This window comes from Eubalaena glacialis, chromosome 3 (assembly GCF_028564815.1).
Source record: "Eubalaena glacialis isolate mEubGla1 chromosome 3, mEubGla1.1.hap2.+ XY, whole genome shotgun sequence".
Taxonomy (NCBI): domain Eukaryota; kingdom Metazoa; phylum Chordata; class Mammalia; order Artiodactyla; family Balaenidae; genus Eubalaena; species Eubalaena glacialis.
In genome coordinates, this window is record NC_083718.1 from 159,615,831 (window position 1) to 159,641,760 (window position 25,930).

At 53.7% G+C, this 25,930-nt stretch overlaps 2 protein-coding genes across 8 annotated transcripts in view; one reads left to right on the top strand and one right to left on the bottom strand.

The window, feature by feature from the left end:
- The first annotated feature begins 5,205 nt into the window (after window positions 1–5,205).
- HYI (hydroxypyruvate isomerase (putative)) lies at window positions 5,206–7,768 on the top strand. 4 transcript variants are annotated; one of them, XM_061184347.1, is made up of 8 exons: window positions 5,206–5,427; window positions 5,505–5,616; window positions 6,553–6,667; window positions 6,867–6,945; window positions 7,034–7,083; window positions 7,196–7,265; window positions 7,355–7,489; window positions 7,609–7,768. In XM_061184347.1, the coding sequence occupies exons 1-8, from the start codon at window positions 5,229–5,231 to the stop codon at window positions 7,680–7,682; spliced, it is 834 nt and encodes a 277-aa protein (XP_061040330.1). In that variant the 5' UTR covers window positions 5,206–5,228; the 3' UTR covers window positions 7,683–7,768. The 4 variants fall into 4 exon arrangements, with proteins under 4 accessions (XP_061040330.1, XP_061040328.1, XP_061040331.1 ...); XM_061184345.1 differs by having other exon boundaries at window positions 6,553–6,662; window positions 6,827–6,919; XM_061184348.1 differs by having other exon boundaries at window positions 6,553–6,662; window positions 6,827–6,919; window positions 7,445–7,489.
- The window catches only part of SZT2 (SZT2 subunit of KICSTOR complex), a 51,078-nt gene continuing 32,908 nt past the window's right edge, over window positions 7,761–25,930 (bottom strand). Inside the window, exons 41-72 of one of the 4 annotated variants that reach the window (XM_061184342.1) lie at window positions 25,706–25,805; window positions 24,841–24,970; window positions 22,796–22,948; window positions 22,594–22,696; window positions 22,399–22,504; window positions 22,201–22,312; window positions 21,453–21,571; window positions 21,176–21,340; window positions 20,811–20,895; window positions 20,483–20,647; window positions 20,227–20,394; window positions 19,690–19,865; window positions 19,089–19,255; window positions 18,874–18,971; window positions 18,652–18,784; window positions 18,405–18,535; window positions 18,173–18,273; window positions 17,938–18,099; window positions 17,460–17,727; window positions 17,278–17,357; window positions 17,068–17,193; window positions 16,743–16,942; window positions 14,748–14,838; window positions 14,426–14,506; window positions 14,273–14,347; window positions 11,793–12,006; window positions 11,217–11,370; window positions 10,956–11,078; window positions 10,442–10,847; window positions 10,194–10,310; window positions 8,801–8,869; window positions 7,761–8,645 (exon numbers count right to left, since the gene is read on the bottom strand). In XM_061184342.1, coding sequence (XP_061040325.1) covers window positions 8,502–8,645; window positions 8,801–8,869; window positions 10,194–10,310; window positions 10,442–10,847; window positions 10,956–11,078; window positions 11,217–11,370; window positions 11,793–12,006; window positions 14,273–14,347; window positions 14,426–14,506; window positions 14,748–14,838; window positions 16,743–16,942; window positions 17,068–17,193; window positions 17,278–17,357; window positions 17,460–17,727; window positions 17,938–18,099; window positions 18,173–18,273; window positions 18,405–18,535; window positions 18,652–18,784; window positions 18,874–18,971; window positions 19,089–19,255; window positions 19,690–19,865; window positions 20,227–20,394; window positions 20,483–20,647; window positions 20,811–20,895; window positions 21,176–21,340; window positions 21,453–21,571; window positions 22,201–22,312; window positions 22,399–22,504; window positions 22,594–22,696; window positions 22,796–22,948; window positions 24,841–24,970; window positions 25,706–25,805 — 4,522 coding nt within the window. In that variant the 3' untranslated portion in view covers window positions 7,761–8,501. The other 3 variants (XM_061184341.1, XM_061184343.1, XM_061184344.1) reach the window with 3 other exon arrangements.

The window sequence follows — 25,930 nt, forward strand, 5'->3', positions numbered from 1 at the left end:
AACATGCATATGTAGGGGAAGGGCACAAGAAGAGTTTCTGGATGCAATCCAGCCACCCAGTAATAGAATAGAAACTAAAGATAAGGGCCAGTTATAGGAGCCTCCTTTTAAAGATAAGGATTTATAACATGGAACAGCAAATATTATTATATTCTTCCAAGAATATAATGATCGCTCATGCAAGCACAAATTTTGTAAAGTGATTCAATGCTGTTTTGTATAATGATGTTATTATTCAATGTACTGTGTGTGTGAAATGATTCTGTGTAAATGTGCTGAAATTTTAGTTATCGAGTCCTAATGTATAATAGATGTATCACGGATATTCCTGTATGACATACTTGGATACAGTAGAAACCTATGAAAGAAAAACTTTACCAAAGGTTTAGTTTCCTTTTTGACACAGTTACAAGCTATCATGAATCTGTGTGATATGGACTATTACTGGTAAAATTGAGTAAAGTGGGAAAGTTACATTCCGAAGCCTTAGAAATGCAGACTCTATGGTTCAAACAAATAATAAAGTGACACTAGATTCTGAACACATGGTTGGATGTGAAAATATATAACATGATATATGGAGCCTGATTTGAACATGCTGTATAAAAGTGATAAAAAGACTGGGAGCTCAAATAAGAAAGTTAAAATAGAAATGAAGATGCTCTTGTATTAGAGCAAGGTAGGAAAAAGCTTAATGAAGATCGGGTGAAATAAAAATCATCAGCATAAACTCATGACTTTGAAAGATAAAGATTCCCTCATAGACACTGAGATCCCTAAGTTGTTATGAGTCATCCAGTTTACCACTACCAGCTATATGAAGTGATATAAATTCATGAAATGATATAAATACATAGCCCAAGTGCCCAGGGTCCAGGTCTTCAAATTGCTTCTTACCAAAAGCACCAAGTGTTTTTTTGAAATGTGCACAATGCTTGGTCTTGGGATGGGAAAAGCAAGTTAGTTCTGAGACATCTCTTTTTGGAAAGAATTAAGATGAAGCAGGCAGGCTAGCTTGATTGATTCCCTTACAGATGTTCCAAGCGAATACAACACCTCTCTCGGTTTTTCTTGCCACGTCTCTCTGTACATCATTTCTATTCTCTCTGGCTGAGTGTCCCCATGAGGTATGGTTCTATTAAGAAGGAGAAAAGAGGGAACAGATGTGGGGTAGGCAACCTACAATGTCTATAACAGGTACTCTGGTTGGTCCAGCTTGGGTCAGGTGCCCACTCACTGACCAATCACTGTGGCTGGGAAGAGAGGATCTTATAAGAAGATGACAGCACCTATTCACACTTAAGATGAAGAAGTGGTGAAAGTGATAATTCCCCCAAACAAGGGAACAGTTCCCAGAAGAAGAAAGGGAACCTCTACTAGATATCTATTGCTGCTAACAAATTACCCCACAACTCAGTGGCTTAAAATGACAGATGTTTATTATCAAAGAGTTTCTGTAGGCCAGAAATCTGGGCGTGCCTTAGGTGGATGTCTCTGACTCAAACCTTGTCTGTCATGAGGCTGCAGTCAAGGTGCTGGTCAGGATCACAGTCATCTTAAGGCTCAGTGGGAGCAGACCTGCTTCCAAGCTCATTCACAGGCTGCATCAGCCCCTTGACATAGCTCTTTCCATAGGGCAGCTCACAATACGGCAGCTGGTTTTCCTCAGAGCAAGTGAGTGAAAGAGTGAGAGAGGGCACCCAAGACACAAGTCAAAGCCTTTTTGTAACCTAATCTCTGAGGTGACATTGGACCATTTTTGCTGTATTCTATTTGTTTGAAGTGAATCTCGAGGTCCAGCCCATATTCAAGCACAGGGGGCATGGAGACCAGAATGTGGAGATCACTGGGGACCATTTCACAGGCTGCCTAGCACAGGTTCTGAGCAGGTAATACAATCAAAGACCACTAGCTTGAGCAGTGACACACTGAATCCAAAAAGTAGTCATTCTAGTCTAATACAAACAAGCTGAGTCTGTAGAAAAACCTTGAGATTCTCATGATACTACAATGAGGATGTTAATAGAAAATGTGCTAACAGGTGGTAATAATGCATACAGAAAGTTTTAAAATTTTGTTCTTATTAAATATGAAACAGATACAAAATGATATTTATAAAATATATGTAAGATATAAAGAGTAGTGATAAAACAAAGATGTGTGATCACACCACACCAGAGAAAGGGGACGACCATTACTCTTGAAGTCTCCAACGCCACTCCCTTCCCTCCCACTCCAGAGGTCACTATCATCTTGAATTTTGTGGTCATTATCACTTGCTCTTCTTTATAGTTTTACCACAGATGTTTGTAGCCCTACACAAGATATTGTTTGGTTTTCCCTGCTTTTGACTTCATGTAAATGGAATCATACTGTATATATTTCTCTGTGATTTGTTTCTTTCACTTACGATTATGTTTCTGAGATTTATCCATTCGATGTGTTCATACTGATGCTTTCAATTCGACCCAAACGTCACTAAGCTCTTCATATATTACTCTAATCCAGGAGCAAACTCAATTTTACCATTTGAGTCACCAGCTTTTTCTTCACTTTTATAAACAACACTGTAGGACTATACAACAACACATCTATACATGTATCAATGGACATTTGAGTTAATTCCTTATTTTTGCTACATAAATAGTGGTGCTATGAACATCACTGAATTATTTCCTGGTACACTCGTGCACAAGGTTCTCCAGGAGATAAACCTGGGCAAGGAACAGCTGGATCAAAGGTATATGAATGTTCAGTTTTAAGAAATAATGCCAAATTATTTTCCAAAGTGGTTGTAGTGATTTATACTCCTATCAGCAGTGAATAAATGTTGCAATTGTTCCAGATCCCTTCCAATATTTGCTATTGTCTGACTTATAAGGTTTTTTTTTCCCCCCCAATCTGGAAAGTATAAAATGAAATTTCATTGAGGTTTTGATTTGCATTTCACATATTAGTTGTAATATTTTTTACGACATTGGCAAGTGCAATCCAGTGGTCAAATGAGACTCTGAACTCTACGTGCAAGTGTCAGCCATTATCCATGTAGTTATTTACAAGCTGTTGTTATCTTAACTGATCATCATACCTGTACAAGTTCTTTGATTAAAAGTTAAATGCAAAGAATCAAGATTTGTAATAACTTAGTGTAATGCTTATGTTGCAAAGTGGGTTAAGATATAGACAAATGGTGACTAAAGAAAATAATTGTCATGGGCATTGTACCTCTCTTGTATATATTTTGATACATTATGTAAAGGTGGTTGTAAGGGAATTAAGGGAAAAAGTGAGTCATGCACATCTAGTTTATACATCATCTCTGCTGCCCTACAGGGAATACAAGCGAAAAAGGAGTGGAACCATTGGAGGCTGGACAAATTTTGTTTCTGATACAGACCCCAACAGATGGTGGTGCTTTGAAAGTCTTAAATAGAATTTGCATACTCAGATTTACAGTGAAGTGTTAATAAGGAATTACTTACCTTAGATGTTACTCTGTATTGCCAACCATGGATCATAAACACGCTGAAGTTGGGATTGATTAAAATGTTAAACTTAGTGAGGTCACATCCTGATTGGACAGTACCCAAGAAACACATTCCAGGAGGAGTCTGAGTTCCAAGTATACTGCCAGCTGCAGGCGGGCAGGAAATCAGGTGATCAGTCATAGCTGGTGGCAGTCCGTGCTTGGAGGCAGAGCTGAAGAAACAGTACCTGCCAGGCACTTGGATTAACTCTGAGTTGAGCCTGGACCCCAGGTGTCTGGGTGAGCCTGACTTGGGATGCAGGAGAGCAGTGACAGGAAGACAGCGGACGCTGGGTGCTCCCGATGTTGCACTTCAAGCTGCTTTTTGTCAAAGCTAGTACAGGAAGCAGATCAAGATGACGTCTATGAATGTACTGTCCAAGTGTAAACTGACAATATTTTTGAAAAGCCATTTAGCACAGTCGTCAAGAACTTAAGCATGCTCCTATTTTTTCACCCAACTTGGAATCTGCCCATTCAGTTGGGTTAGTGTGGCTGAAATATTGATAAATCCATTCGAATGATCTGAAGAAACATTAAGAGGCTACAGACACAGAAACCCGGGAAAGTCTAAACATCCTGGCCTTGGGAAGCGTAGACCTGGGAGCTGCCGTGGGTTTGGCCAGTCCTGAGAACTCTGCAGCAGCGGTATCTCAACGTGCTCCCCCTACTCATAGTGCTCAGTTTCCCACCTCCTCTGCTCCAGCTTTTCTTTACCACCTGACTCCTGCTTATTTAGTTTCTACAGCCACAGTCATCTTCTAGCAAACCCACCTCCGACTTGGCTCTCAGTATTTCCTTGTTTGAACTCTCCAAGAGGGAACCTGATTGGCCAGACTATCTTTCCAAATTGGACAAATCAAGGGTCTTGGGCTATTCTATGGATTGGCTACCCTTGGATCAGATGTCTTTCCGTGGTCCAATCAGCCGGGGCTGAGAGGGGACAGCCCGCCCATAGCCGCTCAGTGCGGAGTCCAGGGGTGGGGGCAGTTTTCCTTATAAAGGACTTCGTACTTTGTTCCTACAAAAGGAACCTAAGAAAACGATTACAGAGATCGGACCAAGAAGTGCATTAAAGTGCTTTTATAGCGCACGCGCGCACACACGTTGAACTTCCTAATGACCGTCAACAGAGTAGCATGATCAATTCTGGGCTGTCCAGGTGCGGAACAGTGAGCAGCTAATTCAAGGTTTTCACGGGAAATGCTCACGAAATAATATGCCATAAAACCGCATATACACTATGGTCAGGGTTTTCTAAGAAAAGACTGCACGTGTTTAGTTTTTGCTCTGTACGGGAAAGTTAACGGGTGAGTGGTGCGGCACACACTTTCAAATGTTCCATAATGAACAGGTACTCTGGTTATAAAGAAGGAAAACACGAAGCGTTTGTTAGCGTCCACGCTCCTTCACGTTAACTGGGCCCGCGCCCCCTCCCCGCGCCGCCCTCTCCCGTCAGGGAAAGTGCACTTTTCCGGCCAGTCCGCGGTTTTTACGACGCACGGCTTTCCCATCCGGAGAGAGCCGGCACCCAGCTCGCGGCACCAGCGCGCCCCCGCCCGGCGGGGCCGGGCTCCTCCGCCGCCTCGGCGCCCGCCCCGCCCCCCGCGCGGGCCCTCAGTCCCTTCCCCTCCCCAGCCCCGCCCGCGGCTGCCGCCTTCCGGCTGCGCGGACTCTGCTCCACGCGCGCTCCCGGCCGGCTATGGCTCCGCTGCGCTTCTCGGCCAACGTGTCGTGGCTGTTCCCCGAGCTCCCCGGCCTCCCCGCGCGGCTCCGAGCCGCGGGCAGTTCGGGTTTCGAGGCGGCCGAGGTCGGCTGGCCGTACGGGGAGCCGCCGGAGGCGCTGGCGCGCGCGGCGCGGGAAGTGGGGCTGCAGCTCGTGCTGATCAACACGCCCCCGGGTGCGCCGTGGGGGCCCAGGCCCGGGCGGGGCGAGCCGGGAGCGCGAGCCGGGAACTGAGGCCCATTCTCTCCGCAGGAGACCGAGAGAAAGGGGAGATGGGTCTGGGGGCCGTTCCCGGGAGGCAGGCGGCCTTCCGAGATGGGCTGGAGCAGGCTGTGCTGTACGCCAAGGCTCTGGGCTGTCCCAGGTATCCTCCTCTCTCCAATCCCCCGCCCCCATGACCCACGAGAGAACAGGCCGCCGGGGCTTGAGAGGCTCAGGGGTCCGAGCGCACTGGCCCTTCTTCGCCCCTTCCGTCTGGGTCCCTTGTAAATTGCCTCCTGTATTTCATCTGTTGTGTGTCACTCTCAGTTTGCAACTCTTTCTTGCTCAACTCTTGCTGGGATCCCATGCTGGGAGCTCAGTTTGACCTGGGAGATAGACAGCACAGTAAACAAACGGAGTGATCCATTTGAGGACAGGTCAGTTCAAGGAGGCTGTGGGAGCAGGTAGGCAGTAACTCTGTCTGGGATCAGAGAAAGCTTCTTACAGGTAGTAAGTAGTGGGTCTCTAGTGGGCACTTGCTTGAGGTAAGGAGCATTCCAGTCAAGGATGCAGGGGCCAAAGGCTAGAGGGGCTTGGTGTGTTCTGCAGAGTTTACGAGGCTGGAAATGGAACCTGTCTGCTTTAGAGGTGGCTGAGAAGGATCAGGTGGTGGAGTGAGGGGGACTCAAAGTGGGGCTCATCTCATAAACGTCAAATCCTGCACAGAGCAACCAGGCTGAGAAGGAACTGGCAACAAGGGGTTATTAAGGGGGTGGAGGGGTGTGTGTGCAGAAAACAGATGGGAAGCTAAGAAACAGATGCAAGGAGGAGAGACAAGCAGCACGGAATTCCTGAGAAGGGTAAGGGTCAAAGTAATTTTTTAAAGGTGAGACTTAAGCATGTTTGTAGGCACGAGGAGAAGGGGCACGGAAAAGGAGAATTTGGAAGTACAGGAGGGGCTAAGTGAGAGACCTGGGGAGATGGGAAGCTGGCATGATCAGAGAGCAGCTGGAAGAGGTGCACCCAGGGAGCGAGGGAGTGAAGGCTCGCGCTTCGAGGATGGACTCCACAGCCCCCTCCAGGCCCATTTTCCCCACAGGATTCACCTGATGGCTGGCCGAGTGCCCCAGGGGGCTGATCGAGCAGCAGTCAGGGGTGAAATGGAGACAGTTTTTCTGGAGAACCTGAGGCACGCAGCTGGGGTTTTGGCTCAGGTGAGACAGTGAAAACACATACACACATGCTTCATGAATGTCTGTGTGTGTGGAGGGGATGCACAGTGGGGAGGGCAGTGAGGCACAAGGCTGGGCCCCGGTCCAGGCCGGAGGGATTAGTGACGGGCTTGATCGGTGATTGACTGAGGGGGTACAAACCTCAGGGAGAGCTCTACTCATGGATCCCGCCTGGTGCTAGGAGAACCTTGTGGGGCTGCTGGAACCCATCAACACCCGCATCACGGACCCCCGGTACTTCCTGGATACGCCCCAGCAGGGTAGGACCCCAGCCCTGTGTCTCCTCCTGTCCCTTGATTCTTGTGCCCTCCTTGAGTCTCATGGCCCCCTCCCCGGTTTCTCTCCCAGCGGCAGCCATCTTAGAGAAAGTTGGAAGACCCAACCTCCAGTTACAGATGGTAAGTGGGAGAGAGGGAGTGCTTCTCAGAGGACCCATGGGCCTGTGTTCTCCAAATCCAGGCAGAATGGTGTGGCCTGCAGGGTCTGTGACTGTCGGAATCTCTGCCCCAGGACATATTCCACTGGCAGATCATGGACGGGAACCTGACAGGGAACATCCGGGAGTTCCTGCCCTTCGTTGGTGAGGGCCCCTTTCTTGGCTTCTTCCTAGTCTGCCATGCTGCTTCCTCTGTCCTCCCACTCTTTCTACCCCCCCACATCTGCCCCCAGGGCACGTGCAGGTGGCACAGGTCCCGGGCCGAGGGGAACCCAGCAGCCCTGGAGAGCTGAACTTCCCCTATCTGTTCCAATTGCTGGAAGATGAAGGCTACAAAGGCTTTGTGGGCTGCGAGTACCAGCCTCGAGGTGAGAGTGGGCTGAGCTCCAGGCCTGGCCCTGGGGAAGGGGATCTGGAGGGACAGGTGTCGGGCAGGGGCTGTTTTCCTCCTCATGGGTTGAGATGCCTCGGGTCCCTCTCCCCTCAGGAGACACGGTAGAGGGCTTGAGTTGGCTACGTTCGTACTGGGATAAGCGGGGTCGCCCACAGGCTGGCCAGTGAGGTCCTGTGCTCCAGCCACACACCTCTGGGATGGTGAGCTGCACATCCCGAGTCTCCTCTGAATTAAAGACAATCTGCTGAAGGTTTCCATGTGTGTATGTTATTGGAGGGGGAGGGGGAGGGACACACAGTGTCTAACTTTTCAGTTTCTTTGGGTCACTTCCTTCCTGCAGAGAAGGGACATACAGCTCACGTTCAAGTCCTCCAGTCTGTGCCAGTGTTGTTGTGGAGATGGGAGAGCTTTCTAGCTCACCACCTCACGTACAGATGAGAAACCAAGGGTCCGAGAGCAAAGGGACTCACCCGTGGTCACAGATGCTTCAAAGGCAGAGCCGGGATTGGAACCCAGGTGTCTTATCTCAGTGGCAATTGCCCAGCAATAATGTCCCAGTGGGAAGTGAAGACCACAGGGCTCAAGATGGGGGTGGGGGAGGCGGGTGGCTGACAGCAAGCCAAGACTCAGAGGCAGGATTCAGGCAGAGGAACTCTAAGGGGTCTACGTGCCACCTGATGTGAAGAATTCCCAGACTCCACCAAATGAGCAGGGAGGAGGAGTCTCCTTCTGGAATGGCCCAGGGACCTGAGATGGCATGGGCACCTCAGGGAGGTGACCAGACCTTCTGGATCCCTGGGCTGGTCAGTGGCAGCGAGTGTTTAGGGAGGGCAGCTCCTGCTACCAGGTCCCCAAGACACATTCACACAACCTTTGGCATCCCTCAGTGTCCAGTCTTGCCCGGGGGCCCAGAAGGGCTGGTCAGTCCTGCTGCAAATGGGCAATCCTACAGAGCCATAATTTGAGGACATTCAGTGGTCCATCCCTCAGAGGAGGCGGGTCCAGAGGGTGAAGCAGGCTGTGTTGATGACGGACTCCAGGTGGTGGTAAGTAGAGACCAGCTGGGCAGGGGGGCTCTCGCTGTCCTGGGGCTGTACCGGGAAGGGCTCTCGGAAAACCACTGTCAGAGACTGTGGGGAACACGGGGCGGGGGTGGTGAGAGGAGGGCAGGCTGAGCCCAGGGAGCAGGGCTCCCCAACCTCAGCAGGCTCTGGGATGGAGCATTTGGGGTACAGCCTCCCACTAGGCTGACACAAAGCCCCTCACTGCCCCCTCCCGTTCTCACCGTCTTTCCCAAGTGGGAATCCAGAAACACTAGCACAAAACAGTCAGTGAACTTCTGATTCAGCACAACCTGTAGCAAAAGACAGAATGAGATGCGGAGTGAGGCACAGACCCTCCCTGAAGGCATCCTGAAAGTGGGACCAGTCTGAGGAAGGCCCGCTTCCATCACCACACCTGACCCCACCTACACTGTACGGTCACCCAGGACCTCCTCCAAGCCCAACCTCGGTCCTCATCCTCACTGGCTCCCGGTTAGCCTGTCCAGCCTCGTCAGAATGAGCGAGTGGTACTTGACTGGAAGGCCCTGCATAAGCTGACACACTGAAGCCCATCAGCAAAGGAGTGTTCTCTCCCCTTGACATGAGCCCTCCTTTGCTCCTGGGTTTCGTATCTCTGGCCTCCCTGATGTCTGTCCCTGGTGCTCAGCTTTGTGATCTCTCCCTGGGCAGTTTCTTCTATGCCCAGCTTCAGTCACCACCTGTTTGTATAAGTGCTGCCTACACCTCTCTCCTGAGCTCCAATCCCCGATGCCCATATACCTTCTAGACTGTGGTCCTCGAAGGTCCTCCTGGGCCTCAGACTCAATTCTTCACCCTTCCCCCAAACCCACTCCTGCTTCAGCGTTCCCGCCACCCACAGAAGCATCCCCATCTGCTCACACCCACCTACCACAGCCTTACCCTAACTAACCTCAGCTTCTCTGGGCGATGCTTTGTCACACCTTGAAACTAGTCTTCCCCACAAGCACTATGTCGCAGGACCCCTTACCACAGACCAAGTACCTTTTCTTTTGAAATCTTCTCTTGAATGTCTCCTCTCCTGATCGCTGCTCTCGTTGGGGCCATCCTTTAGGCTCTCAATCCCCAGGCTTGTGCCCACTGCCATAGCTCTCCCCTCTACCTGTCCTTCCCAGCAACTTGTCAACCTCTACTGTGCACACCAATCACCTGCGGATCTGGCTGAAAGGCAGGTTCTGAGCCAGCAGGTCTGGGGTGGGGTCTGAGAGTCTGCACTTTGGTCAGCTCCCAGGTGGTGCTGACGCTGCTGGTGTGAGGACCACACTTTGGTGAAAAGGCTTGAAAGCCCAGGAAGTCCTTTCTGGGACTGGAACCTCCAAGACCAACCACTCACAAGGTTCCAGAGCTTGGCCCTCAGGATTGCTAGCCAAGGTTTGTGCTTTTGTGAGCCCTGAGGGCACAGCTCTAGGTTATTCTCAGTGAATCACATGCTGTGGCTTGGTGCTTGAAGGGTTTTACATCCATCTACCGGTGTGGTCACTCCATCTCAGCCTCCCTGTTTAGTCAGACTGGGGTTCTTTGAGGGGGACCCTGTCATCTCTCTGATGAGGATTTCTGCTGTGTCTCCCCTTTCAGAGAAAGGTCAAGGAGACTTACCAGGTACTGAGTTCCCAAGTCTGGGCTCTGGAAATGGCGACAGCTCTGGGGAAAGCGGCTTAGGAGAACCTTGATCAGGCTCTGGTACCAGGAGACCGTCATAGACAGGAAGCAGTCCTAGGGGAAGGTCCACAGGCATGGATCTGCTGTTCCAGAACCACCTCTGAGACGCTTGCAACCTCTACCTTGGCTGCCAGTGGAATTCCTAGCATCCATCCCAGCCCCTTCTGGAACCCACAGCTGCTTACCAGCTGGGGGTCGATGTCCCCAATGGATTTGGCATGGACTGCTTCTAGGAGCTCCTCCAGCTCGGCCAGGGCCAGGCGCCCCCCTAGTCGCAGCCGATCAGGTCCTGGTGGTTCCAGCAAGAAGAGGCGCTTCCAAAGGGTGTCCCGACGGCAGTGCCCTCCAGCCAGCCGTACTAGCTGAGCCAGCCGTGCCCGTGCCACGCCCACCTCTGCAGCCAGTGGGGGGAAGAGGGGAGCCGGTCCAGGGGCCAGACCAACCCCTGAGGCCTCCCCAGGGCTACCAGCTGAGCTCCCAGGAGCCTCTGGCTCAGGGGGCAGTCTGGGCGGCTTCCGGAACCGGCGCATGTCAGCAGTGAGTCTGGGGAAGAGCTCTCGTTGGCTGGTGAGCACCACGAAGAACTGCAGCCTAGGGTGGGGAGGGGACAGGAGTGTGATGGTCACAGCAGGAGAGACACAGGGCAACAGCAGGGAGCGGCTGGGCAACGGGCAAGTTCAAGGCAGGGGATCTGCTGACCGCAGAATGTGCCGCTCAGCCTCTCCTTGCTCCTCAAAGGGTGCGGCACAGTGACAAACAAGCAGAGACACGTCGAAGTCGTCCTGGTGACGAAGTCCCTCAGAGTCCAGGTAGGAGCCAGAGCTGTGCGGTGGGGGTTGGGGAGACGTCAAGCCTGAGGTTCTGATGAAGCCAACCCCACCCCTTCTGCCCAAGAAAACACAGGTCCCCCACGGCAAGGATGGCCCCAACTGCAGCTCCAGGCATCCCCTCTCGCCTTACCTGTGCCACGCCGACACCAGGGCGTACTCGTTATGTTCCGGGCCTCCTGGCCGGGCCATCCGTAGTGGCTTCATGTGGTAGGAGCTGGCATGGTCGGCCACGTAGTTGTACAGCTGGTGGGCAGCAATGAGCGGAGTGGGGAGCTCCAGGGTCCCTGAGGGGCGAGTTACAGGAGACACTGAGTCTGGGACAGACGCAGTGATCTGGTGGGGCCAGAGGATGGGAATCCCTGAGGCTCTGATTGGCAGGCAGGCCGATTCTTTCTGGGGAGCTCCTGAGGGACATGGAGATGGGACAGAAGTGGCTCAGGACACACAGGGGGCAGGGTACACACGACACAGGATCTAAACTTTGCTTGCTATGAAAATTAAACCAAACTTGCTATGAAAACAGACTGGGAAGAACTTAAGACAGAGACGTGGGGACAGGGTCCAGGTGACATGAGGCGACTGACCATATAGGACAGGAGAGGCAGAGACAAGGTCTGGCCCCCAGAAGTGGTCCCCCTGGCCCTGGCTTGAGACACCTGGCAGCCTGTTCTTTTTCGGGTTCACTGGCTTGCCCCTGGGCACCGACCTTGGTAAATGTGATTGCGGCCGAAGTGGGGCCCATCAGGGTGGTGGGCCAGGAAGTGTCGCAGGAAGGTGGTGAGGTGGTAGCCGTGCCGCAGCACCAGGTGGGCGCCCAGCACGTGCTGGTGCACGAGGCGCAGGTGGAAGTCGTAGCTAAACGAGTGCACATGCATCAGGTCCCGCACCTTGTCACACTCCTCCGTGAACAGCATGGACAGCTGGGGGGGTGGGGGGGGGACCAGGTCAGGAAACGGTGGCAGGCTGCCCGCACATCTCACTTCCCTCCTCTTGCCTGGGAAACGGCAGCTCAAGATTCACCCCGTCGCCGTGGGCCCCTCTACCAGAAACGCTTCTATGAGAAGCCCTCCTCATTACATTATGCAGTGTTGTAACTGTTTACATGAACTGACCATTTTGAGACATGAACCTTTTTACTCTGTATCCCAGTCTCCACTCAAGTCTGGCACAGATTCACTCATGCAACAAATACTTGTCGAGTGCCTACCACGTGCCTACCTGGTACTGTTCTAGTTGCTGGGGATACAAACCCCTACCCTCAAGGAGCTTACAGTCTAGTAGTGGGGAGATAAGACAATAAATATTAGGCAGAGTAAATGAGTAAATAGCACGTTAGTAGATGGTTATGGAAAATCAAGCAGTAAATAAAGCAGGTGTGGTTTTAAACAGGGTGGTCAGGGTAGGCCAGGTGTGTAGTTACTTACTATTAGAAAGGTTTTCCTGGTCGCTTCCCATCTCTCCAGCTTTATCTTCTCATCAAATTACTTGCTCTTCCCAAGTATACCACATATTTTCTCTACACTTTTGTACCTGCCGTTCTCTTTGCCTGAATGCTGCTCTCCCTGATCCCCAAAGCTGGCTGACTCCCACTCATTTGTAAAGCTTCATCTGGGACATCCTGCCAAGGCTAGTCCAGGGCTGGCCTCCTCTAATTCATCTGTGAATGAATGAATGAATGAACAAACGAACGATTGATGGAGGAAGAAAGGAGGGCAGAGACACAGAGCTGGTGCTTCTCTTGGTGGAAATCAGCGTTACTGAGAGTGTGTTAACAGTTGGATAGGTGATGCTAGAATGGCAGAATCTACCTGACCGTGCCCGTGGGGGCACTGGGCATAAAAATTAACAGGAAAGGAAATCAATGACTGTAGAAGCAGCAGTTGCCTTGGAGTCAGAGTAGCTCCATGACCTTGGGTAAGTCACAACCTCTCTGCTTCAGTTTCCTCATCTACCAGGGAGATAAAGGAAAGGTCCTCATAAATTTAGAGCTGCATGATAAACTGCAGTAACCAAGGATGAGCCTCAGAGTCAGAGACCCAGCTTGCAACCCTAGTACTGCCAGCAACTAGCTGTGTGCCCTGGGGCACATCACTTAACCTCTGTGAACCTCAGTTTCCTAATCTGTACAGTAGGAGTAAAATTCTCCTCTTCCCTTAGCATGTATACTAAGCAGTTAATAAATACTTAATAGCTATAATAAAGCAACTTAGAAATCTAAGTAAGGTTAGAGATTAGATATGTAGGGGCAGAGAGAGCCAAACTGGGTGGAGATCAGGGGGCAGGGCAGCCAGGACTTCAGGAAGCTCAAGAGAATAATGGGGTGGGTCCTTCCCGCCAATACTACAGCAAAGTGTGAAAGAGTGCCTGCCTGTCCAATCTGCCTTCTGTGCCCTGGCCCAGGTAGGTTCCTGCACTCAAGTCACCAAGCTTTCCTGGATCTCACTATCCTGTGATGGCTAGACCAGGCATCCACACCCAAGTCAAAGGCAACCACCTGTGGGCTGGATCTGAGCTGTCCAGATACGGGAAGAGTTTGTGCCATCTGTACTGGAGGGCGACAGACCGCACCCAGTCAGACCCTGATCTCTCAGAAACTCAACTCGAGGCACAAGGAAGGCAGAAGCCTAACAACGAAGGGGCCGAACTCACTCAAGGCTGGAGGGCTTCGGGTCTCTGACCACACTCAGTCCCGACTCATTCGTTCTGAGCCCTCTTGAGTGCTCAGAACCTCATGGGGTACAAAAGCCCTGCCTTCAGGCAGTCAGACAGGGACAGAAATAACAACTGAGTGTGGGGGGCTGTGCTGTGTGGGTGGGGACTCTAGTCCACATTCTAAGTGTTAGTGACTATATGGACAGCGCCAGGTTGTCCCCAGCCCTAGATTAGGCCAGGACTGCCCATGGCACCGACCCACCCATGTGTCAGATTACCCGCTCTGCTCAAATGTCCTGTCTACCCATCTATGGTCAGTGCCAGAATAACCACAGGGCCAGACCAGCCACTGTGCTGCACTGCCTTCTGCCCCCAGTGCCATGGCTGAATACAGCTCTGGACTACCACAGAGTAAGACTGGCGCCTGAGGCAGTCACAGCACTGGGATGGCCCAGCCACCTGCAGCACCAGATGGTCCCTGGGGCTGCACTGACTACGCCTGAGACCCCACGGCCCTCCGTCCCCACCACGTACCTGAGAGTTGACAGCTTGCCCCATGGGGATTCGGGAACATTCCAGGGCAAACTGTTTGACACAGAAGTAACAGCCCTGGAGAGAGGATGAAGATGAGGTCAGGAGGGCAAGAGACAGGTGGGCCTGGCTCTCCCATGTAGTGCTTCAGCTCACCTGGAAAGCCAGCTCCATGAGGATGATGCCCCCGGGCAGTGCCCGCTGCAGGTGGTACGTGGTGACTGGAGAGCCAGTGCTCTGCAGAAAGGAAAAAGACTGGGGTTCAGGGGCAAGGGCAGGGGCCTCACCAGCCTCGGACCATCGGGGAAAAAGTCCCCTGGGTCAGTGACTTTAATGGTGTGAGGCTGGGATCAATGACCTCAGTCATCACCCAGAGCCCCTGGCTTTAGGCCTTGGGCAAATAATTCAGGCTCAGTGATGCTGGTGTCTGAGGCATCACTGATTTCACTCTTGGGGAAGGAACACGACGACGTGTTACCTTGGGGCTCCCTTCAGTCTTGGCTTTCGGGCAGGAGAAGGAGCCCCGACCTTCTGTTCCAAGGATAGCCATGGCCCGCAGCCGGCTGGTGCTGCAGAAAAGGAAGAGGGACAAGGGGGTGAGGCAGGCCAGTGGGGTGAAGGGTTACGGCTATCAGACCCAGAACCCATTTCACGTGGAATCGTTCTGCAGGAGAGGAGACAGGCCCAGAGAAGGGAAGAACCTGCCTGGGGTCCCACGGTGGGTAAGTGGCAAGGCTAGGCCAGAAGTCCAGGGCTTGATTGTGGGGCGGGGCTCTCTCCACAGCAGCTGCTGCTCTAAGGGGGAGGCAGGGATCAGGCCCCTCTCTTCCAGTGAGAGGGTGAGGGTAGAGCTGCAGAGGCTGCTGTGACTGGGGGGAGACACCTATGAGCGGATGGAGATACCTGCTTACTGTGGACAGCAAGGGAGGGGAGAGGGTGATGCCTGTCTAAGATTTCATGGGGAAAGTGCAAGCAGATCCTTGATGCCCTGGTTAGGGACGTTCCCCTGAGAGGGAAAAGGGGTTCTCTTTTGACCCGGGAAGGGCATTTTCAGTGTTCCACAGGCCTGCTGTTCTTCATTTCTCAACTCAGAGGCAAAGGGAAAAGAGAAAGAGGGCCAGTGGGACCCACTCATACTCAGGAGCTATAAACCACTGGAACTCCTGCTGGGGGTTCAAAGCCTCTGGCGAGAAATGCCCCACTTAATCCTCAAGGAAATAGGGACCAGACCTAACTAGTGATTGGTGATGGTTAGAGACTGGAGGAAGGAAGGCCTGACTTTAAATTTTCCTCTAGAAACATATTTTTAATCCTAGTATCTTTGGTTTTAAAAGGGAATTCTGATTTCTGGGAAGAACATAACTGAATGGGAAGGATGCGAACTCCAGAGAAATCCTTACAGCTGGGAACTGGCTGCGGAGGGCAATGAGAAGAGAGCTCCTCCTGGGGTCTGTCACTGAGAAATAAGAGGGGCGCTGAATGAAATGTCCCAGAGGTGCAGGCCTGTCCTCTCTTCCTAAGGCCTGGAAAAGAGAGGGAGGCCTGGGAGGTGGAGAGCTGGTTACAAAAACACTAAGGAGTTGGAATTGGCTTTCTGGGCCAAGAGGGCGTCTTGAGTAAGGAAGTACAACTTATATTTACTAGTTTGAAAAAGTATCAAACTGAAAGCAGAGAGGAGGGAGAAAACAAACTCACACATCTGGATACATGAAAGCAACGGCGTAACACGAACAGACATTTTCCCATGCAGCCACTGGGAAGGAGCTGGGAACATAGAATCTGGAGGCTCAGACGTTGAGAGGGGCATAGGGCATGGGCCACAGAAATGGGAATTTGAGACTTGACAGAGGATGGGAAAGGTGGTTGCAGAGTTTTCACTGCGTTCTGGGGAGATGGAAGGTGTTGCCAGAGGAGCTGTCTACTACTTCCCAGGACTCAGACCTCCCACTACTGGCCAGTGAGTGAACATGACCAAGAACAGGCCAGAGGACAGTGATGTGAGTAGGCCCATTGCAGGGGTCCTTGGTGAGAAAAAAACAAAACAAAAAACAAACAAAAAGACATGGTGAGAAAAGAACTTCCTGGGCCAGGAACCACATAAATCTCTGGAGAGGTCAGGAGGTGATCAGGACAACAATCATTAAGACCCAGGTCCAAGAGCCTGTACAGGACTGGTGTGTGTGGATGGACACCAGCGTGAAAGCACAGAAGACACACGTGGGCAAGCAGCTCTGTGAAAATGTACCCAGTTTGTGTATGAACGTGGCCATGAGTTCCAGGAGATGTGTGAGGCTTATGCAATGTGCTTGAGGGCTGCAGGTAGGTGTCCCAGATCCTCATGTGTGTGTGCAGGCCTGATGAGATGGTTGTACGCAAGGCCCAAATTACCCAAATAGGACCCAGGAGGAAGGGTGCGTGGGGCCTCACCTGCTGTGGAGGAGGAGAGGAGGGCGGGGAGACGAGACGCGCTCACCTGCGGGCGGGCGAGGGGGGCCGCAGCGGCACCAGCACAAAGCCCATGCTCTGCAGATACTGCACGTACTGCTGCAGGAAAGCCAAGCTCAGCTCCTTCAGCCAAGGCTCCTCCCGGGCGCCCGGTGGAGGCCCATCCGAGGAGTCGCAGCTGGCGGAGGCCTCTCGGCTCCCAGACCCTGACTCAGGGCGGTGGCGCCGCTGTGGGAGTGGAGATTAAGAAAGGCTCTACCCACCGTCAACCACCCTAGCAGGGGTGGAGGAATGGAGGTCCCCGTTGGGTAAAGGGGGGTCCCACAGGAGAAATCCAGAGTCTGGAGCCTCACCTGCCCCTCCAGGGGCCCAGAGGTCTCTGGGGGCCCATGCAGCCAGGCTGCGGGGTCGAAGAGCAGGGCCGTCGCACAGTAATGCACCAGGCGGGACGACTGTTTCAGGGTCTCCAGCTCCCCGGCCTGGGGAAATGGGCAGTGAGCACCGGGGCGGTGGCCAGGGCAGGGTCATGGGACGCTCCCAGAGGACGCGGGTTGGCCACTCACACTGATGGGCATGCTGGCTGGGGCGGAGCGCTGCTGCCACGTTACAAACAGGTTCTCCATCTTCATCTGGCGCTCCAGTTCTGGGGGTTGGAGGCATTAGTAGCGGCCCCCAGGAGTGGCCACCTCTCGCCCTGCCAGACTCCACAGATTGCCCTGCCCGCTGCCCAGCTCAGCGCCCTCACCTCTGCGCTCTGCCATCTTGATCTCCAGGAACTGCTGTCCATGGTAGGTGACAGGATCGGGCGGTCTGGGCACAGGGCTGAGGGAGGAGCTGGGGCGGGCGGCCGTGATATCCCTTAGGGCCTCATCGAAGGGGAATGTGTCCAGGGGAAGGGGGCCCCCACCCCGAGAGGACCCACTCAGCCGTCCCTGCTCGCGGCTCAGAGGGGGGCTTGCACTCCGGATGAGGGTCTCTGCTTCCATGGTCGGCAGCAGGAATGGGTTTGGCTCCTAAGAGAGACGGAGCCTCACAATGGGTCCATGGCCTTTGCCCTCAGACCTCCTCTCCCACCGCCCCCGTGGCCTCCTCTCTCAGACTGTCCCGCCCCACTGCCCCTGCCCTCAGCCTGTCCCCTCTCCTGTTCCCGAACTGCTACTTCCTTTAGCTGACCACTCAGGAGAGGAGGGAACCTGAGCAGCAGGCACCTTTTCGTCACGCACTGGGAAGTCCAACTGGCCGTAGTGGTGGAAGAGCCCAAGCTTCTGGCTGAGGAGGCAGAAGATGAGATGGGCGCGTGCGTTCTGCCACTGCACGAGGCGAACCAGTGCTCGGCCCAGGGCCGCCCCCAGGTCTGGAGCCCAGTTGTAGGTCAGCAGCTGCAGCTGGAAGTCAGGGCTCAGCGTCAGTGGGATCATGGAGCCCCTCCTCCCAGCCAGCCCCTGGCCCCACGTCTACCTTCTTGTCCATGACCTCCAGCAGCAAGAACCTCTGCCGGGGAGCATTTCGCCCCAAGCTCCCGTCGCCTCCTGGCTCGAAGCGCTGCACGGCTTTGGCAGCTACGGGGTCAGGGAGGGGCAAAATGAGGGTCTGGGGGCCGATCCCCCTTGATCCCACCCTGCCTCCCACGGGGTCAGCAGCTCCAGGGTCAGTCACTCTGAGCCCACCCTCCTCCAGGCCGTGGCCTCACCCTGCTGGGTGGGTCTCCTCCACTGCGAGAAGTTCCTCCCCAGAAGCAGCAGATGCCGCTCAGCTGCCGGGCGGGGAGTTGGGCCCAGCTGTCCAAGGGAACAAGGACTGAAGATCTCTGGCTCAGAAGCCCTAGTGGGAGGGACGGACAGAAAGCAGACCGTCCATGGCCCCATTCCCTGGTTATCTCCTCCTGGGCCCAGGCCCCCACCTCTCCTACCTCAGCTTCCGTGAGACCCCAAACTCACAAATGCTGCTCAAAGATGCGGACACTGGTGTCTCCAGCCATTGAGGTGACCAGAGTGGTGAACTCAGACAGGACAGATGGGAGCAGGAACCGGGACACCATGTGAGTGGAGCTCCTGGACACCGAGGCACATCCTGGATCCAGGACATAGAAGTCATGATGGGGCTGTGGCATGGGGACCAGGGCAGGAGCGTAAGGGTGGGAGAGGGGGCTGGGGTCTCACCCATCTGAACCATGAACTCCATCCAGCGCTGAGCGACAAGAGCAAACACAGGCTGCAGGGTACCCGCCTCACCCTCCTCCAGCTGTGTGGTCCTGCGTCTGAAGACACAGCAGGAGTAACAGCCTTGCACCCACATACAAGACGGCTGTGTTTACACGCACCCAACATCCCCTGTGACTTCACACCACACCTCCCATGACAACACACACACACACCTTTGTCTCTGGGCTCCAGACTCTGGGCCTGCTGCCCGCTCAGTCCCACCGGGAGTCCGAACACTCTCTGTTTTGTGACGCCTCCGGCCCCGAGTGTCTTCTGGCCGATCCAGGACAATGTCATCAGTTGTTTTGGGGGAACCCAAGTCCCCACATTCTGTTTTACTCTGGGGACAATGCAGTGAATGAGCAGGGGCTAAAGGGAAGGGGAACGGGGTGGAGGACGGAGGCATCATGGAACGGTAACAAGAGCCTGGAGGATTTGGAGGCCCGGGTTCAGGCCCTGGAGGCTGACCAAGCAGCCTTGGACAAGCTACTCAACTTTCCGGAGCCTCAGCTGCCTCACTGGTGAAAGGCCTGCTGCAATCGTGCAGGCTATGAGGATCCGACAGGAAAAGTGGAAGTGAAAGCACTTAACAAGCTGAGGCTCTCTCTGTATCAGTGAGAACTTGCCACGCTCTGCACACTCCTATCCAAGGCACAGAGCAGTTTTACACAACAGTAGATCTGGGGCAGGGCCTGTAGGGGCGTGTAGGGGAGTCAGGAGGCAGACAAGAAGGCAGATAGATGTCAACTTCACCACCTCCCTTTTTCCCATTACCAGCATATCCCAGAAGCTACGTCGGCCAGCTTTGCTTGGGGGTGTCACAGGCTCGCCAGGGCGAGGGCAAGGGCCAGGGCCAGGGCCAGGGCCAGGGCCAGGGCCAGGGCCAGGGGGAAAGATGCTAGCTCGGCCTGCAGGGCTCTTGGTTTCCAATGACCCGCTCTTGAGACTTCCTGTGGGCAGCAGACATTACAGACGCCTGTCACTGACCATCAATCCCCATTTCAGACACTCTAGCCCCAAGACTGGTAAGAGAGTGATGCGCCACTTACTCTACCTGTTCCTGAATGGCAGTATATGCAATTGAAGGTCCATGGCTGTGTGTGTTTGTGTGAAGGGAGTTCCTGACCATATATTCCCCCTCCCTAAGTGAGTGACCAGCATGCATACATTTCTACCAAGGCGTATCACCTTGCTGATGCAGGGAAGGTGATGGACAATCGTGAACGTGTATTTCAGATGGGGCCTCTGCAACGTCTCCCCAGACTCTCACGTTTGCATCTAGACCTGTGAGGTTCCCCAGACCCTGCATACCTGGGGACGTGTCCTCTGCACATAGTGAAGCTGGCAGCAGCCGGAGCTCCATGATGGCATCAGCCAGGGACTGGCGAGCTGCTGCTCGGAGCTTCTCCTCCAGCTGCACGATACTGATGTTCCCCTTTTCCCACACATCCAGTCGAAGCCGTGGGGCCCCGTTCAGAGCTGGAGGAGAGAATGGGGGCCACTTGAGTGTGTCCCTGGTTTCTGCAGCATTAAATGAACACCCCCTCCTCTGACCAAGCTTCCCTACCTGAAGAATTATCCGGCACGACTGGGCAGCGAGTGACTTGAGTCAGCTGCTCAAATTCCTCGTCCTGCAGTGGGTCTGGGGGCCCCGGAGAAGAAGGGGGCCATGATGCCAGTGAGATGGGGGCTCCCTCCTTATCCACAAAAGCTAGAGTGATGCAGGCGACCCCTGGGTAGAAATCCACAGGAAAGCTCAGGTCTGGGACTTCCAGGCCCTGCCCCACCCCACCCAATCCCCCTCAGCTGCAAGGCTGGGAAAGGCCCTCAGCCGCAGGACAGGAACAGGCTTTCCCATGCCTGGTGGTGCCACGGGCCCAGGCCCTGCACTGTACCTTTGCCCCCAGTGCCTTGTCCTCCAGGCTTGTTGTACAAGTAGATGTCCAAGTCGGGAAGGCCACCCTGTGGTGGGAGTGGATGCTGGGGAGAGAACGGCCACCGAGCACTAAGACCAGGCAAATGGACAAATGCCATCAGGGAACGGGTATCCACAAGGAGAAGTGGGGGACAGCTACACGTAGAAGCACAGGAAGACACAGGTAGATAATAAAGGCCGGGGAAGGGGTGCCTGGGTGTACACAGGTCCATGGGCAAAGGTACATTGGTGGGGGGCATCTGTAGCAAACAGTTACACAGCAAGGGTGTGTGGTGGGTGGAGGGCCTGGTGCACGCGGGTGGGGAGAGGTGCGTGCAGTCTTACCTGGAAGTGGTTCCGGCTGTTGCTGTCTGTGTACTTGGGGGAGTGCAGGAAGATGAGCAGATTCTGCCGCAGGTACCAGGCCAGGGCAGGAAGCCAGGGCCTGCAGGAGGGCGGCAGCGCCAGATGCAGCACCTCCGAGGGCAGACTTCCTGGGGGCTGGATGAACTGCAGAGAGAGGGAAGGAAGGGGAGTCAGAGATGAAGGAAGAGGTTGCCGCGGAGACCGTCCCTGCGGCGGCTGCGGTGGAGCCATGCAGGGAGCCTGGGAGGGAGCTGACCTCCACGTCAGCCGGCGTCAGCTTGCAGTTCCGAACGAGCATGACCGTGATGACGTCCAGGGTGGCCTCATCCAGGCGCCGACGCAGAACCCGCACCAGCTCATCTGTGATCTCGGGACCTGGACACAGCCACGGTGGCAAGGTGGGGACACGGGAGGAGGATCCAGCTACCCCCATCCCAGCCCTTAACCCCAGACTCAAACAGGCTCCCATGCACCAGAGGTGGCCAGCACCAGGCTCTGGTTCTGCCAAGCTACTCGTCATGTGACCGTGGACAAGTGAGTCTAACCTCTCAAAGCCTCAGTGCCCCCCTCAATACAATGGGGATAATAATAGCAACTACCTCATATGTCGCAGTCTTAGCCCAAGACTAGTGCACACCTTTGAGCCATAAATAAATTAAATGAGCCAGTTGCCTACTGGATGCCTCAGGCTCAATGTATCCCAAACCGAACCCATCATCTTCACCCCAAACCTGCCCCAGTACCTGGCCAGTGGTACCACCATCCACCCACACAGTCACCCAGGACAGACACCTGGGTGTCAACTTTTACAGCTCCTCTTCCCTAAGCTGCATTTCAGTCAGCGACAGGTCCTACCCCTAAACATCCCAGGAGCCTGTCCTTTCCCACCCAGCTCCTGCTCGAGAGAAGCCCAGAGCACAGCATGAGCTGGCATAAGAAGAAAAGTCCCAGAGGACTTTGGAACCTCATCTGGTCGCTCCCCTACCCCTCCGCATGGCCCTCACCTGCCTGCCCTACGCCATGCACCAGCAGCTGGATATGTCTGTCCACTTGGCCCACAGGACGAGCAGCATCTGAACCTCGGCTGGAGGCCATGTCCAGGGGAGAACGAGGACCCTGCAGGGAAACTCTGGTCAGGGCCCGGCTCCAGGGAGCAAAGTATGAGGGAGCACGGGGGCGTCGGGGAGTGGGGGGATACATGCCGAGGCTTCCTCAGAGTAGATGGGCTCCTGGCTTCGGGACAGAGCTAGGGACGGGGGCAGGGCATCGCCGTCCCATGGCCGCTCACTGCAGGACGTCTCCAGGAGCCTGGGGAAGAGTGGCAAGGGCTTTGGACATACCCCCTCCTGCGCCAACCTTAACCCATGCTGTAGCCCATCTTCTCAGGGCCCACATACCGCAGATAGTACACAGCCTTCGTTGCTCGCTCCTGATAAACAAACATATTCTTCCGGTTCACCACGGAGAAGGCATTGAGCACAGAGCGCAGGGCCTGGATGGCTGTGGGAGGAACATGGGTTCAGGAAACTCCCTTCTCCAGATTGCCCCCCCACCTCGACCCCCCTGAACTCTACCTGCCCTCTCATGTCAATCACATACCCCGAGAGACCCCCATGCTGGGCCCCATTTTGAGGCGTGAGTGGACTCGAATCACGGTTCCCCACACAACGTCACAGGAGAAATGGCCAGGGACAAACTGCATGGTGGCTGCTAGGTACCCTCGGGGTCCACAGCTCTCATCAGCAGCGTAATCTGGGGGAAGGGAGGCAGTGGATCAGAAACGGGACACAGCCCTCGGCCCTCAGAGACTTCTCACCTGTGAACCGGCCTACCTGTCCTCACTCCCCCTACTCCTCGGGCCTATTACTCTGCAGGGGAGATAGATGGTCATTTTGGGTAATAAGATAGGACCATGCTTTTAGGCAGATAAGTCACAGCACAAAGGTTTTCAGAACTATGTCAGGGAGATATGGAGAAGGAGCTAAGAAAAGGTGTCAGGCAAGGCAAAGCATGAGAAAATCTTGAAGATAATGCCAAGACACTCTGAGCCTGTCAAAACATATACATATACATATACACACACATATACATATACATATACGGGGTACACAACATACACCCCACTTGTGTACTCATTGGGAGTTGCAACAATAACCCCATTAAAACAAAAAGGGTGTGACTGCTTACATACATGTGCAGCAAAGTGGGGGGAAACTACGTCCTGTGCTTTGGAGGACAGCTATCCCAGAGAACCCAAAGGGCAGTGTGGCTCTACGCAAGAGCCCATGGCCACAGCCCATGGCCTCAATCCACCCTTTTTAGGTTTCCAGGTCGATGAGGAACCTTCCGGTAGGTCAAGGTGGCAATTTGGTTTCCCAGAGAAGCTGCTGTCAGATGTGAGCAGCGTACAGGACACCTGGGAGGCTGCAGAGTCTGGAATGGAATGCTGGTTGCTAAGGGTTTCAGCAAAACCATATGGAGAGACTAAAATGAGGAAGGGCTGGGTCTGGATTCTGACTGATCTTACATCCTGGGCTGCTGGGAGCCATTGTGAAGTAAAAGTGCTTGGCTGTTGTAGCTCATACTCGATTTGCAGAAGATGCTTCAAAACCCTGGGAAGTCCATCAATTATGGGGATTCTGCTTTGATATGGAATACATCCCAGGATGAGCTGAGAGATGTACTCTCCCGGAGCTGTTAGGAACGTTCGTCCACAGACTTGCTGAGAATGTTAAAGATAAGGAGTGATCTGACTTTTATAACAGAGAGACAATGGCAAAGGAATGGCATGATCTGGCTTTCCTCTGTGAGTTGGGGTGAGAGGTCATGAGGAGTAAGAGAAGGAAGCAGAATTGCGGAGACTTCAATTACCATCTCGAGTAGATTATCACGTTTCCTAACCATGACCAGAAATCTCAGAAACCCCGAAGGGTTCTGTGCCTGCCTGCCTGTCTGGAGGGACAGCCAATCAGAAGGCAAATCCTTCTACCGGCCCTCAGGCTCCACCCCTGTTTTTCTCCCCTGTGAGCTGGCCTGCTTGTCCACGATGCCCCTGCCCCCTTCTTCGGCCCTGTCTATTACCCTGCAGGGGAAAGACGGTCATTTTGGAAAACAAGGTAGGGCCAGGCAGAGGCGTGCATTTAGGAAGACAAGTCACAGCGGGGGCCTCTTCCGTGTACCTTCTCTGCTGTATTTCTCCCCCTCTGCTGGCTCTTTCCCATGGAACATAAGGGTGCTCAAGTCTCTACCTTATTTTAAATTCCTGCCTTGCCTCCCACCTTCCTTTAGTTTCTGCCGTATCTACTTTGTCTCTTCCTTCACTGCCAGGCTACTTGCAAGACTAATTAGTCCCAGCTCCTCTTACCTAACATCCTTTCATGTTTCCATTTCCTCTGGTTTCTACTCCCGTCTCTCCACTGAAAGCATTTTCACTAAAGTCACTGAGGAACTCACAACAGCCAAACCTGGTGATCCTTTTCTGTCCTCTCCTCCTTGCCCTCCCTGTATTACCTGGCACCGATGGCCAATTAATGGTGACTCTACCCGCAGCTTCTCAACAGAGTCTTCGATAAAGGCAGGGGCAGCAGCATCCCCTGGGGAGGGAGGCTCCTGGGTGGGACCCACCATCACTGGGCAGGACTCACCATCACTGGGCAGTGGTACCCGCTGACGGGAGTGGAAGGGGGTCTCGCTGCGCCATAGATCTTCTTCACTCTCAGCCACCAGAAGAGAGTTACACACGTGACTGTCATGAAGGTCCTGAAGAAGCAGCCGCTGGGAGAAGAAGGAGCAAGGTCTCAGGGAACTGAAATCTTCCCCCATACAATGGTGGGGGTGGTGAGGGGTGATCAAAGGCTGGAGAGAACGCCCACTATCACTGGGGGTTAGAAGTCAAAAAGAGCATCTGTAAACACTGGGAGCTCAGAGATGATGTCTGACAGTCACTGGGCTCCGGGCTCTGAGCACTGAAGCCCAGATAGGAACATCTGTCCCTCCTCTTTGCCAGAATCTGTTCACCATCTTTCAGGTCTCAGCTTAAAAAAATCTCTTCTTCCCAGCTTTCCCTGACACTGCAGATGGTCAGATCCCTGTTATACACTCTCACACCAGTCTCTGCTTTTCCTCTGTAGAAGCCTTCACAATTGTAGTGGAAATAGTTTGTGTGTTTTAGTTGTTCCATGTCTATCTCTTCCACTTGACATAAGCTCCAGAGTCAGGGTTTCCCTCTGTCTTGTTCACTATCATGTCCCAAATGGTAGCACAGTGCAATGAGAGGGAGCATCTCACAGTCACTGGGAGGGGACGAGAGAGTAACCCACTCTGGGGGTGGGTTAGGGAGAGCTCCCCAGTTTGTAGGGAGCCTAGGGAGTAATAGCATCCCAGTAACTAAGGGTCAAAGAAAACATCCAAGATGGGTCAACAGCCTCTGAAGGTCAGGTTCCTGGAAACCCCTTCCTCATCTGGGCTGTGTCCCATGCCTGGGAAGCCCTGCCCCCGGCTGCCTCTTACCTGGTTGACCTCCCTGCAGATCTCCCCAACTCGCCTCACCAGGAGCTGCTGCAGGTGGCGACACTCAGTGCCTGGCCCCCCATCCTCCCGAATCAGGCTCCTGGGAAGGATGGATCGGACACAGAATTGCAGTGGGGAGGGTGTCATGGGAGTTGGCGCCAAGAGGAACCATGAAAAGGAAGGCGGACTGGACAAGGGGAAGTAAACAAGATGGGAACTGGGAAA

Excerpts from the sequence above, each read along its gene's own strand:
- HYI (XM_061184345.1), top strand. The coding sequence starts at position 5,229 with ATGGCTCCGCTGCGCTTCTCGGCCAACGTGTCGTGGCTGTTCCCCGAG. Across the intron at positions 5,617-6,552 it reads AAGGCTCTGGGCTGTCCCAG|GATTCACCTGATGGCTGGCC; the intron begins GTATCCTCCTCT and ends TTTTCCCCACAG. Across the intron at positions 6,663-6,826 it reads GCACGCAGCTGGGGTTTTGG|CTCAGGGAGAGCTCTACTCA; the intron begins CTCAGGTGAGAC and ends GGGGGTACAAAC.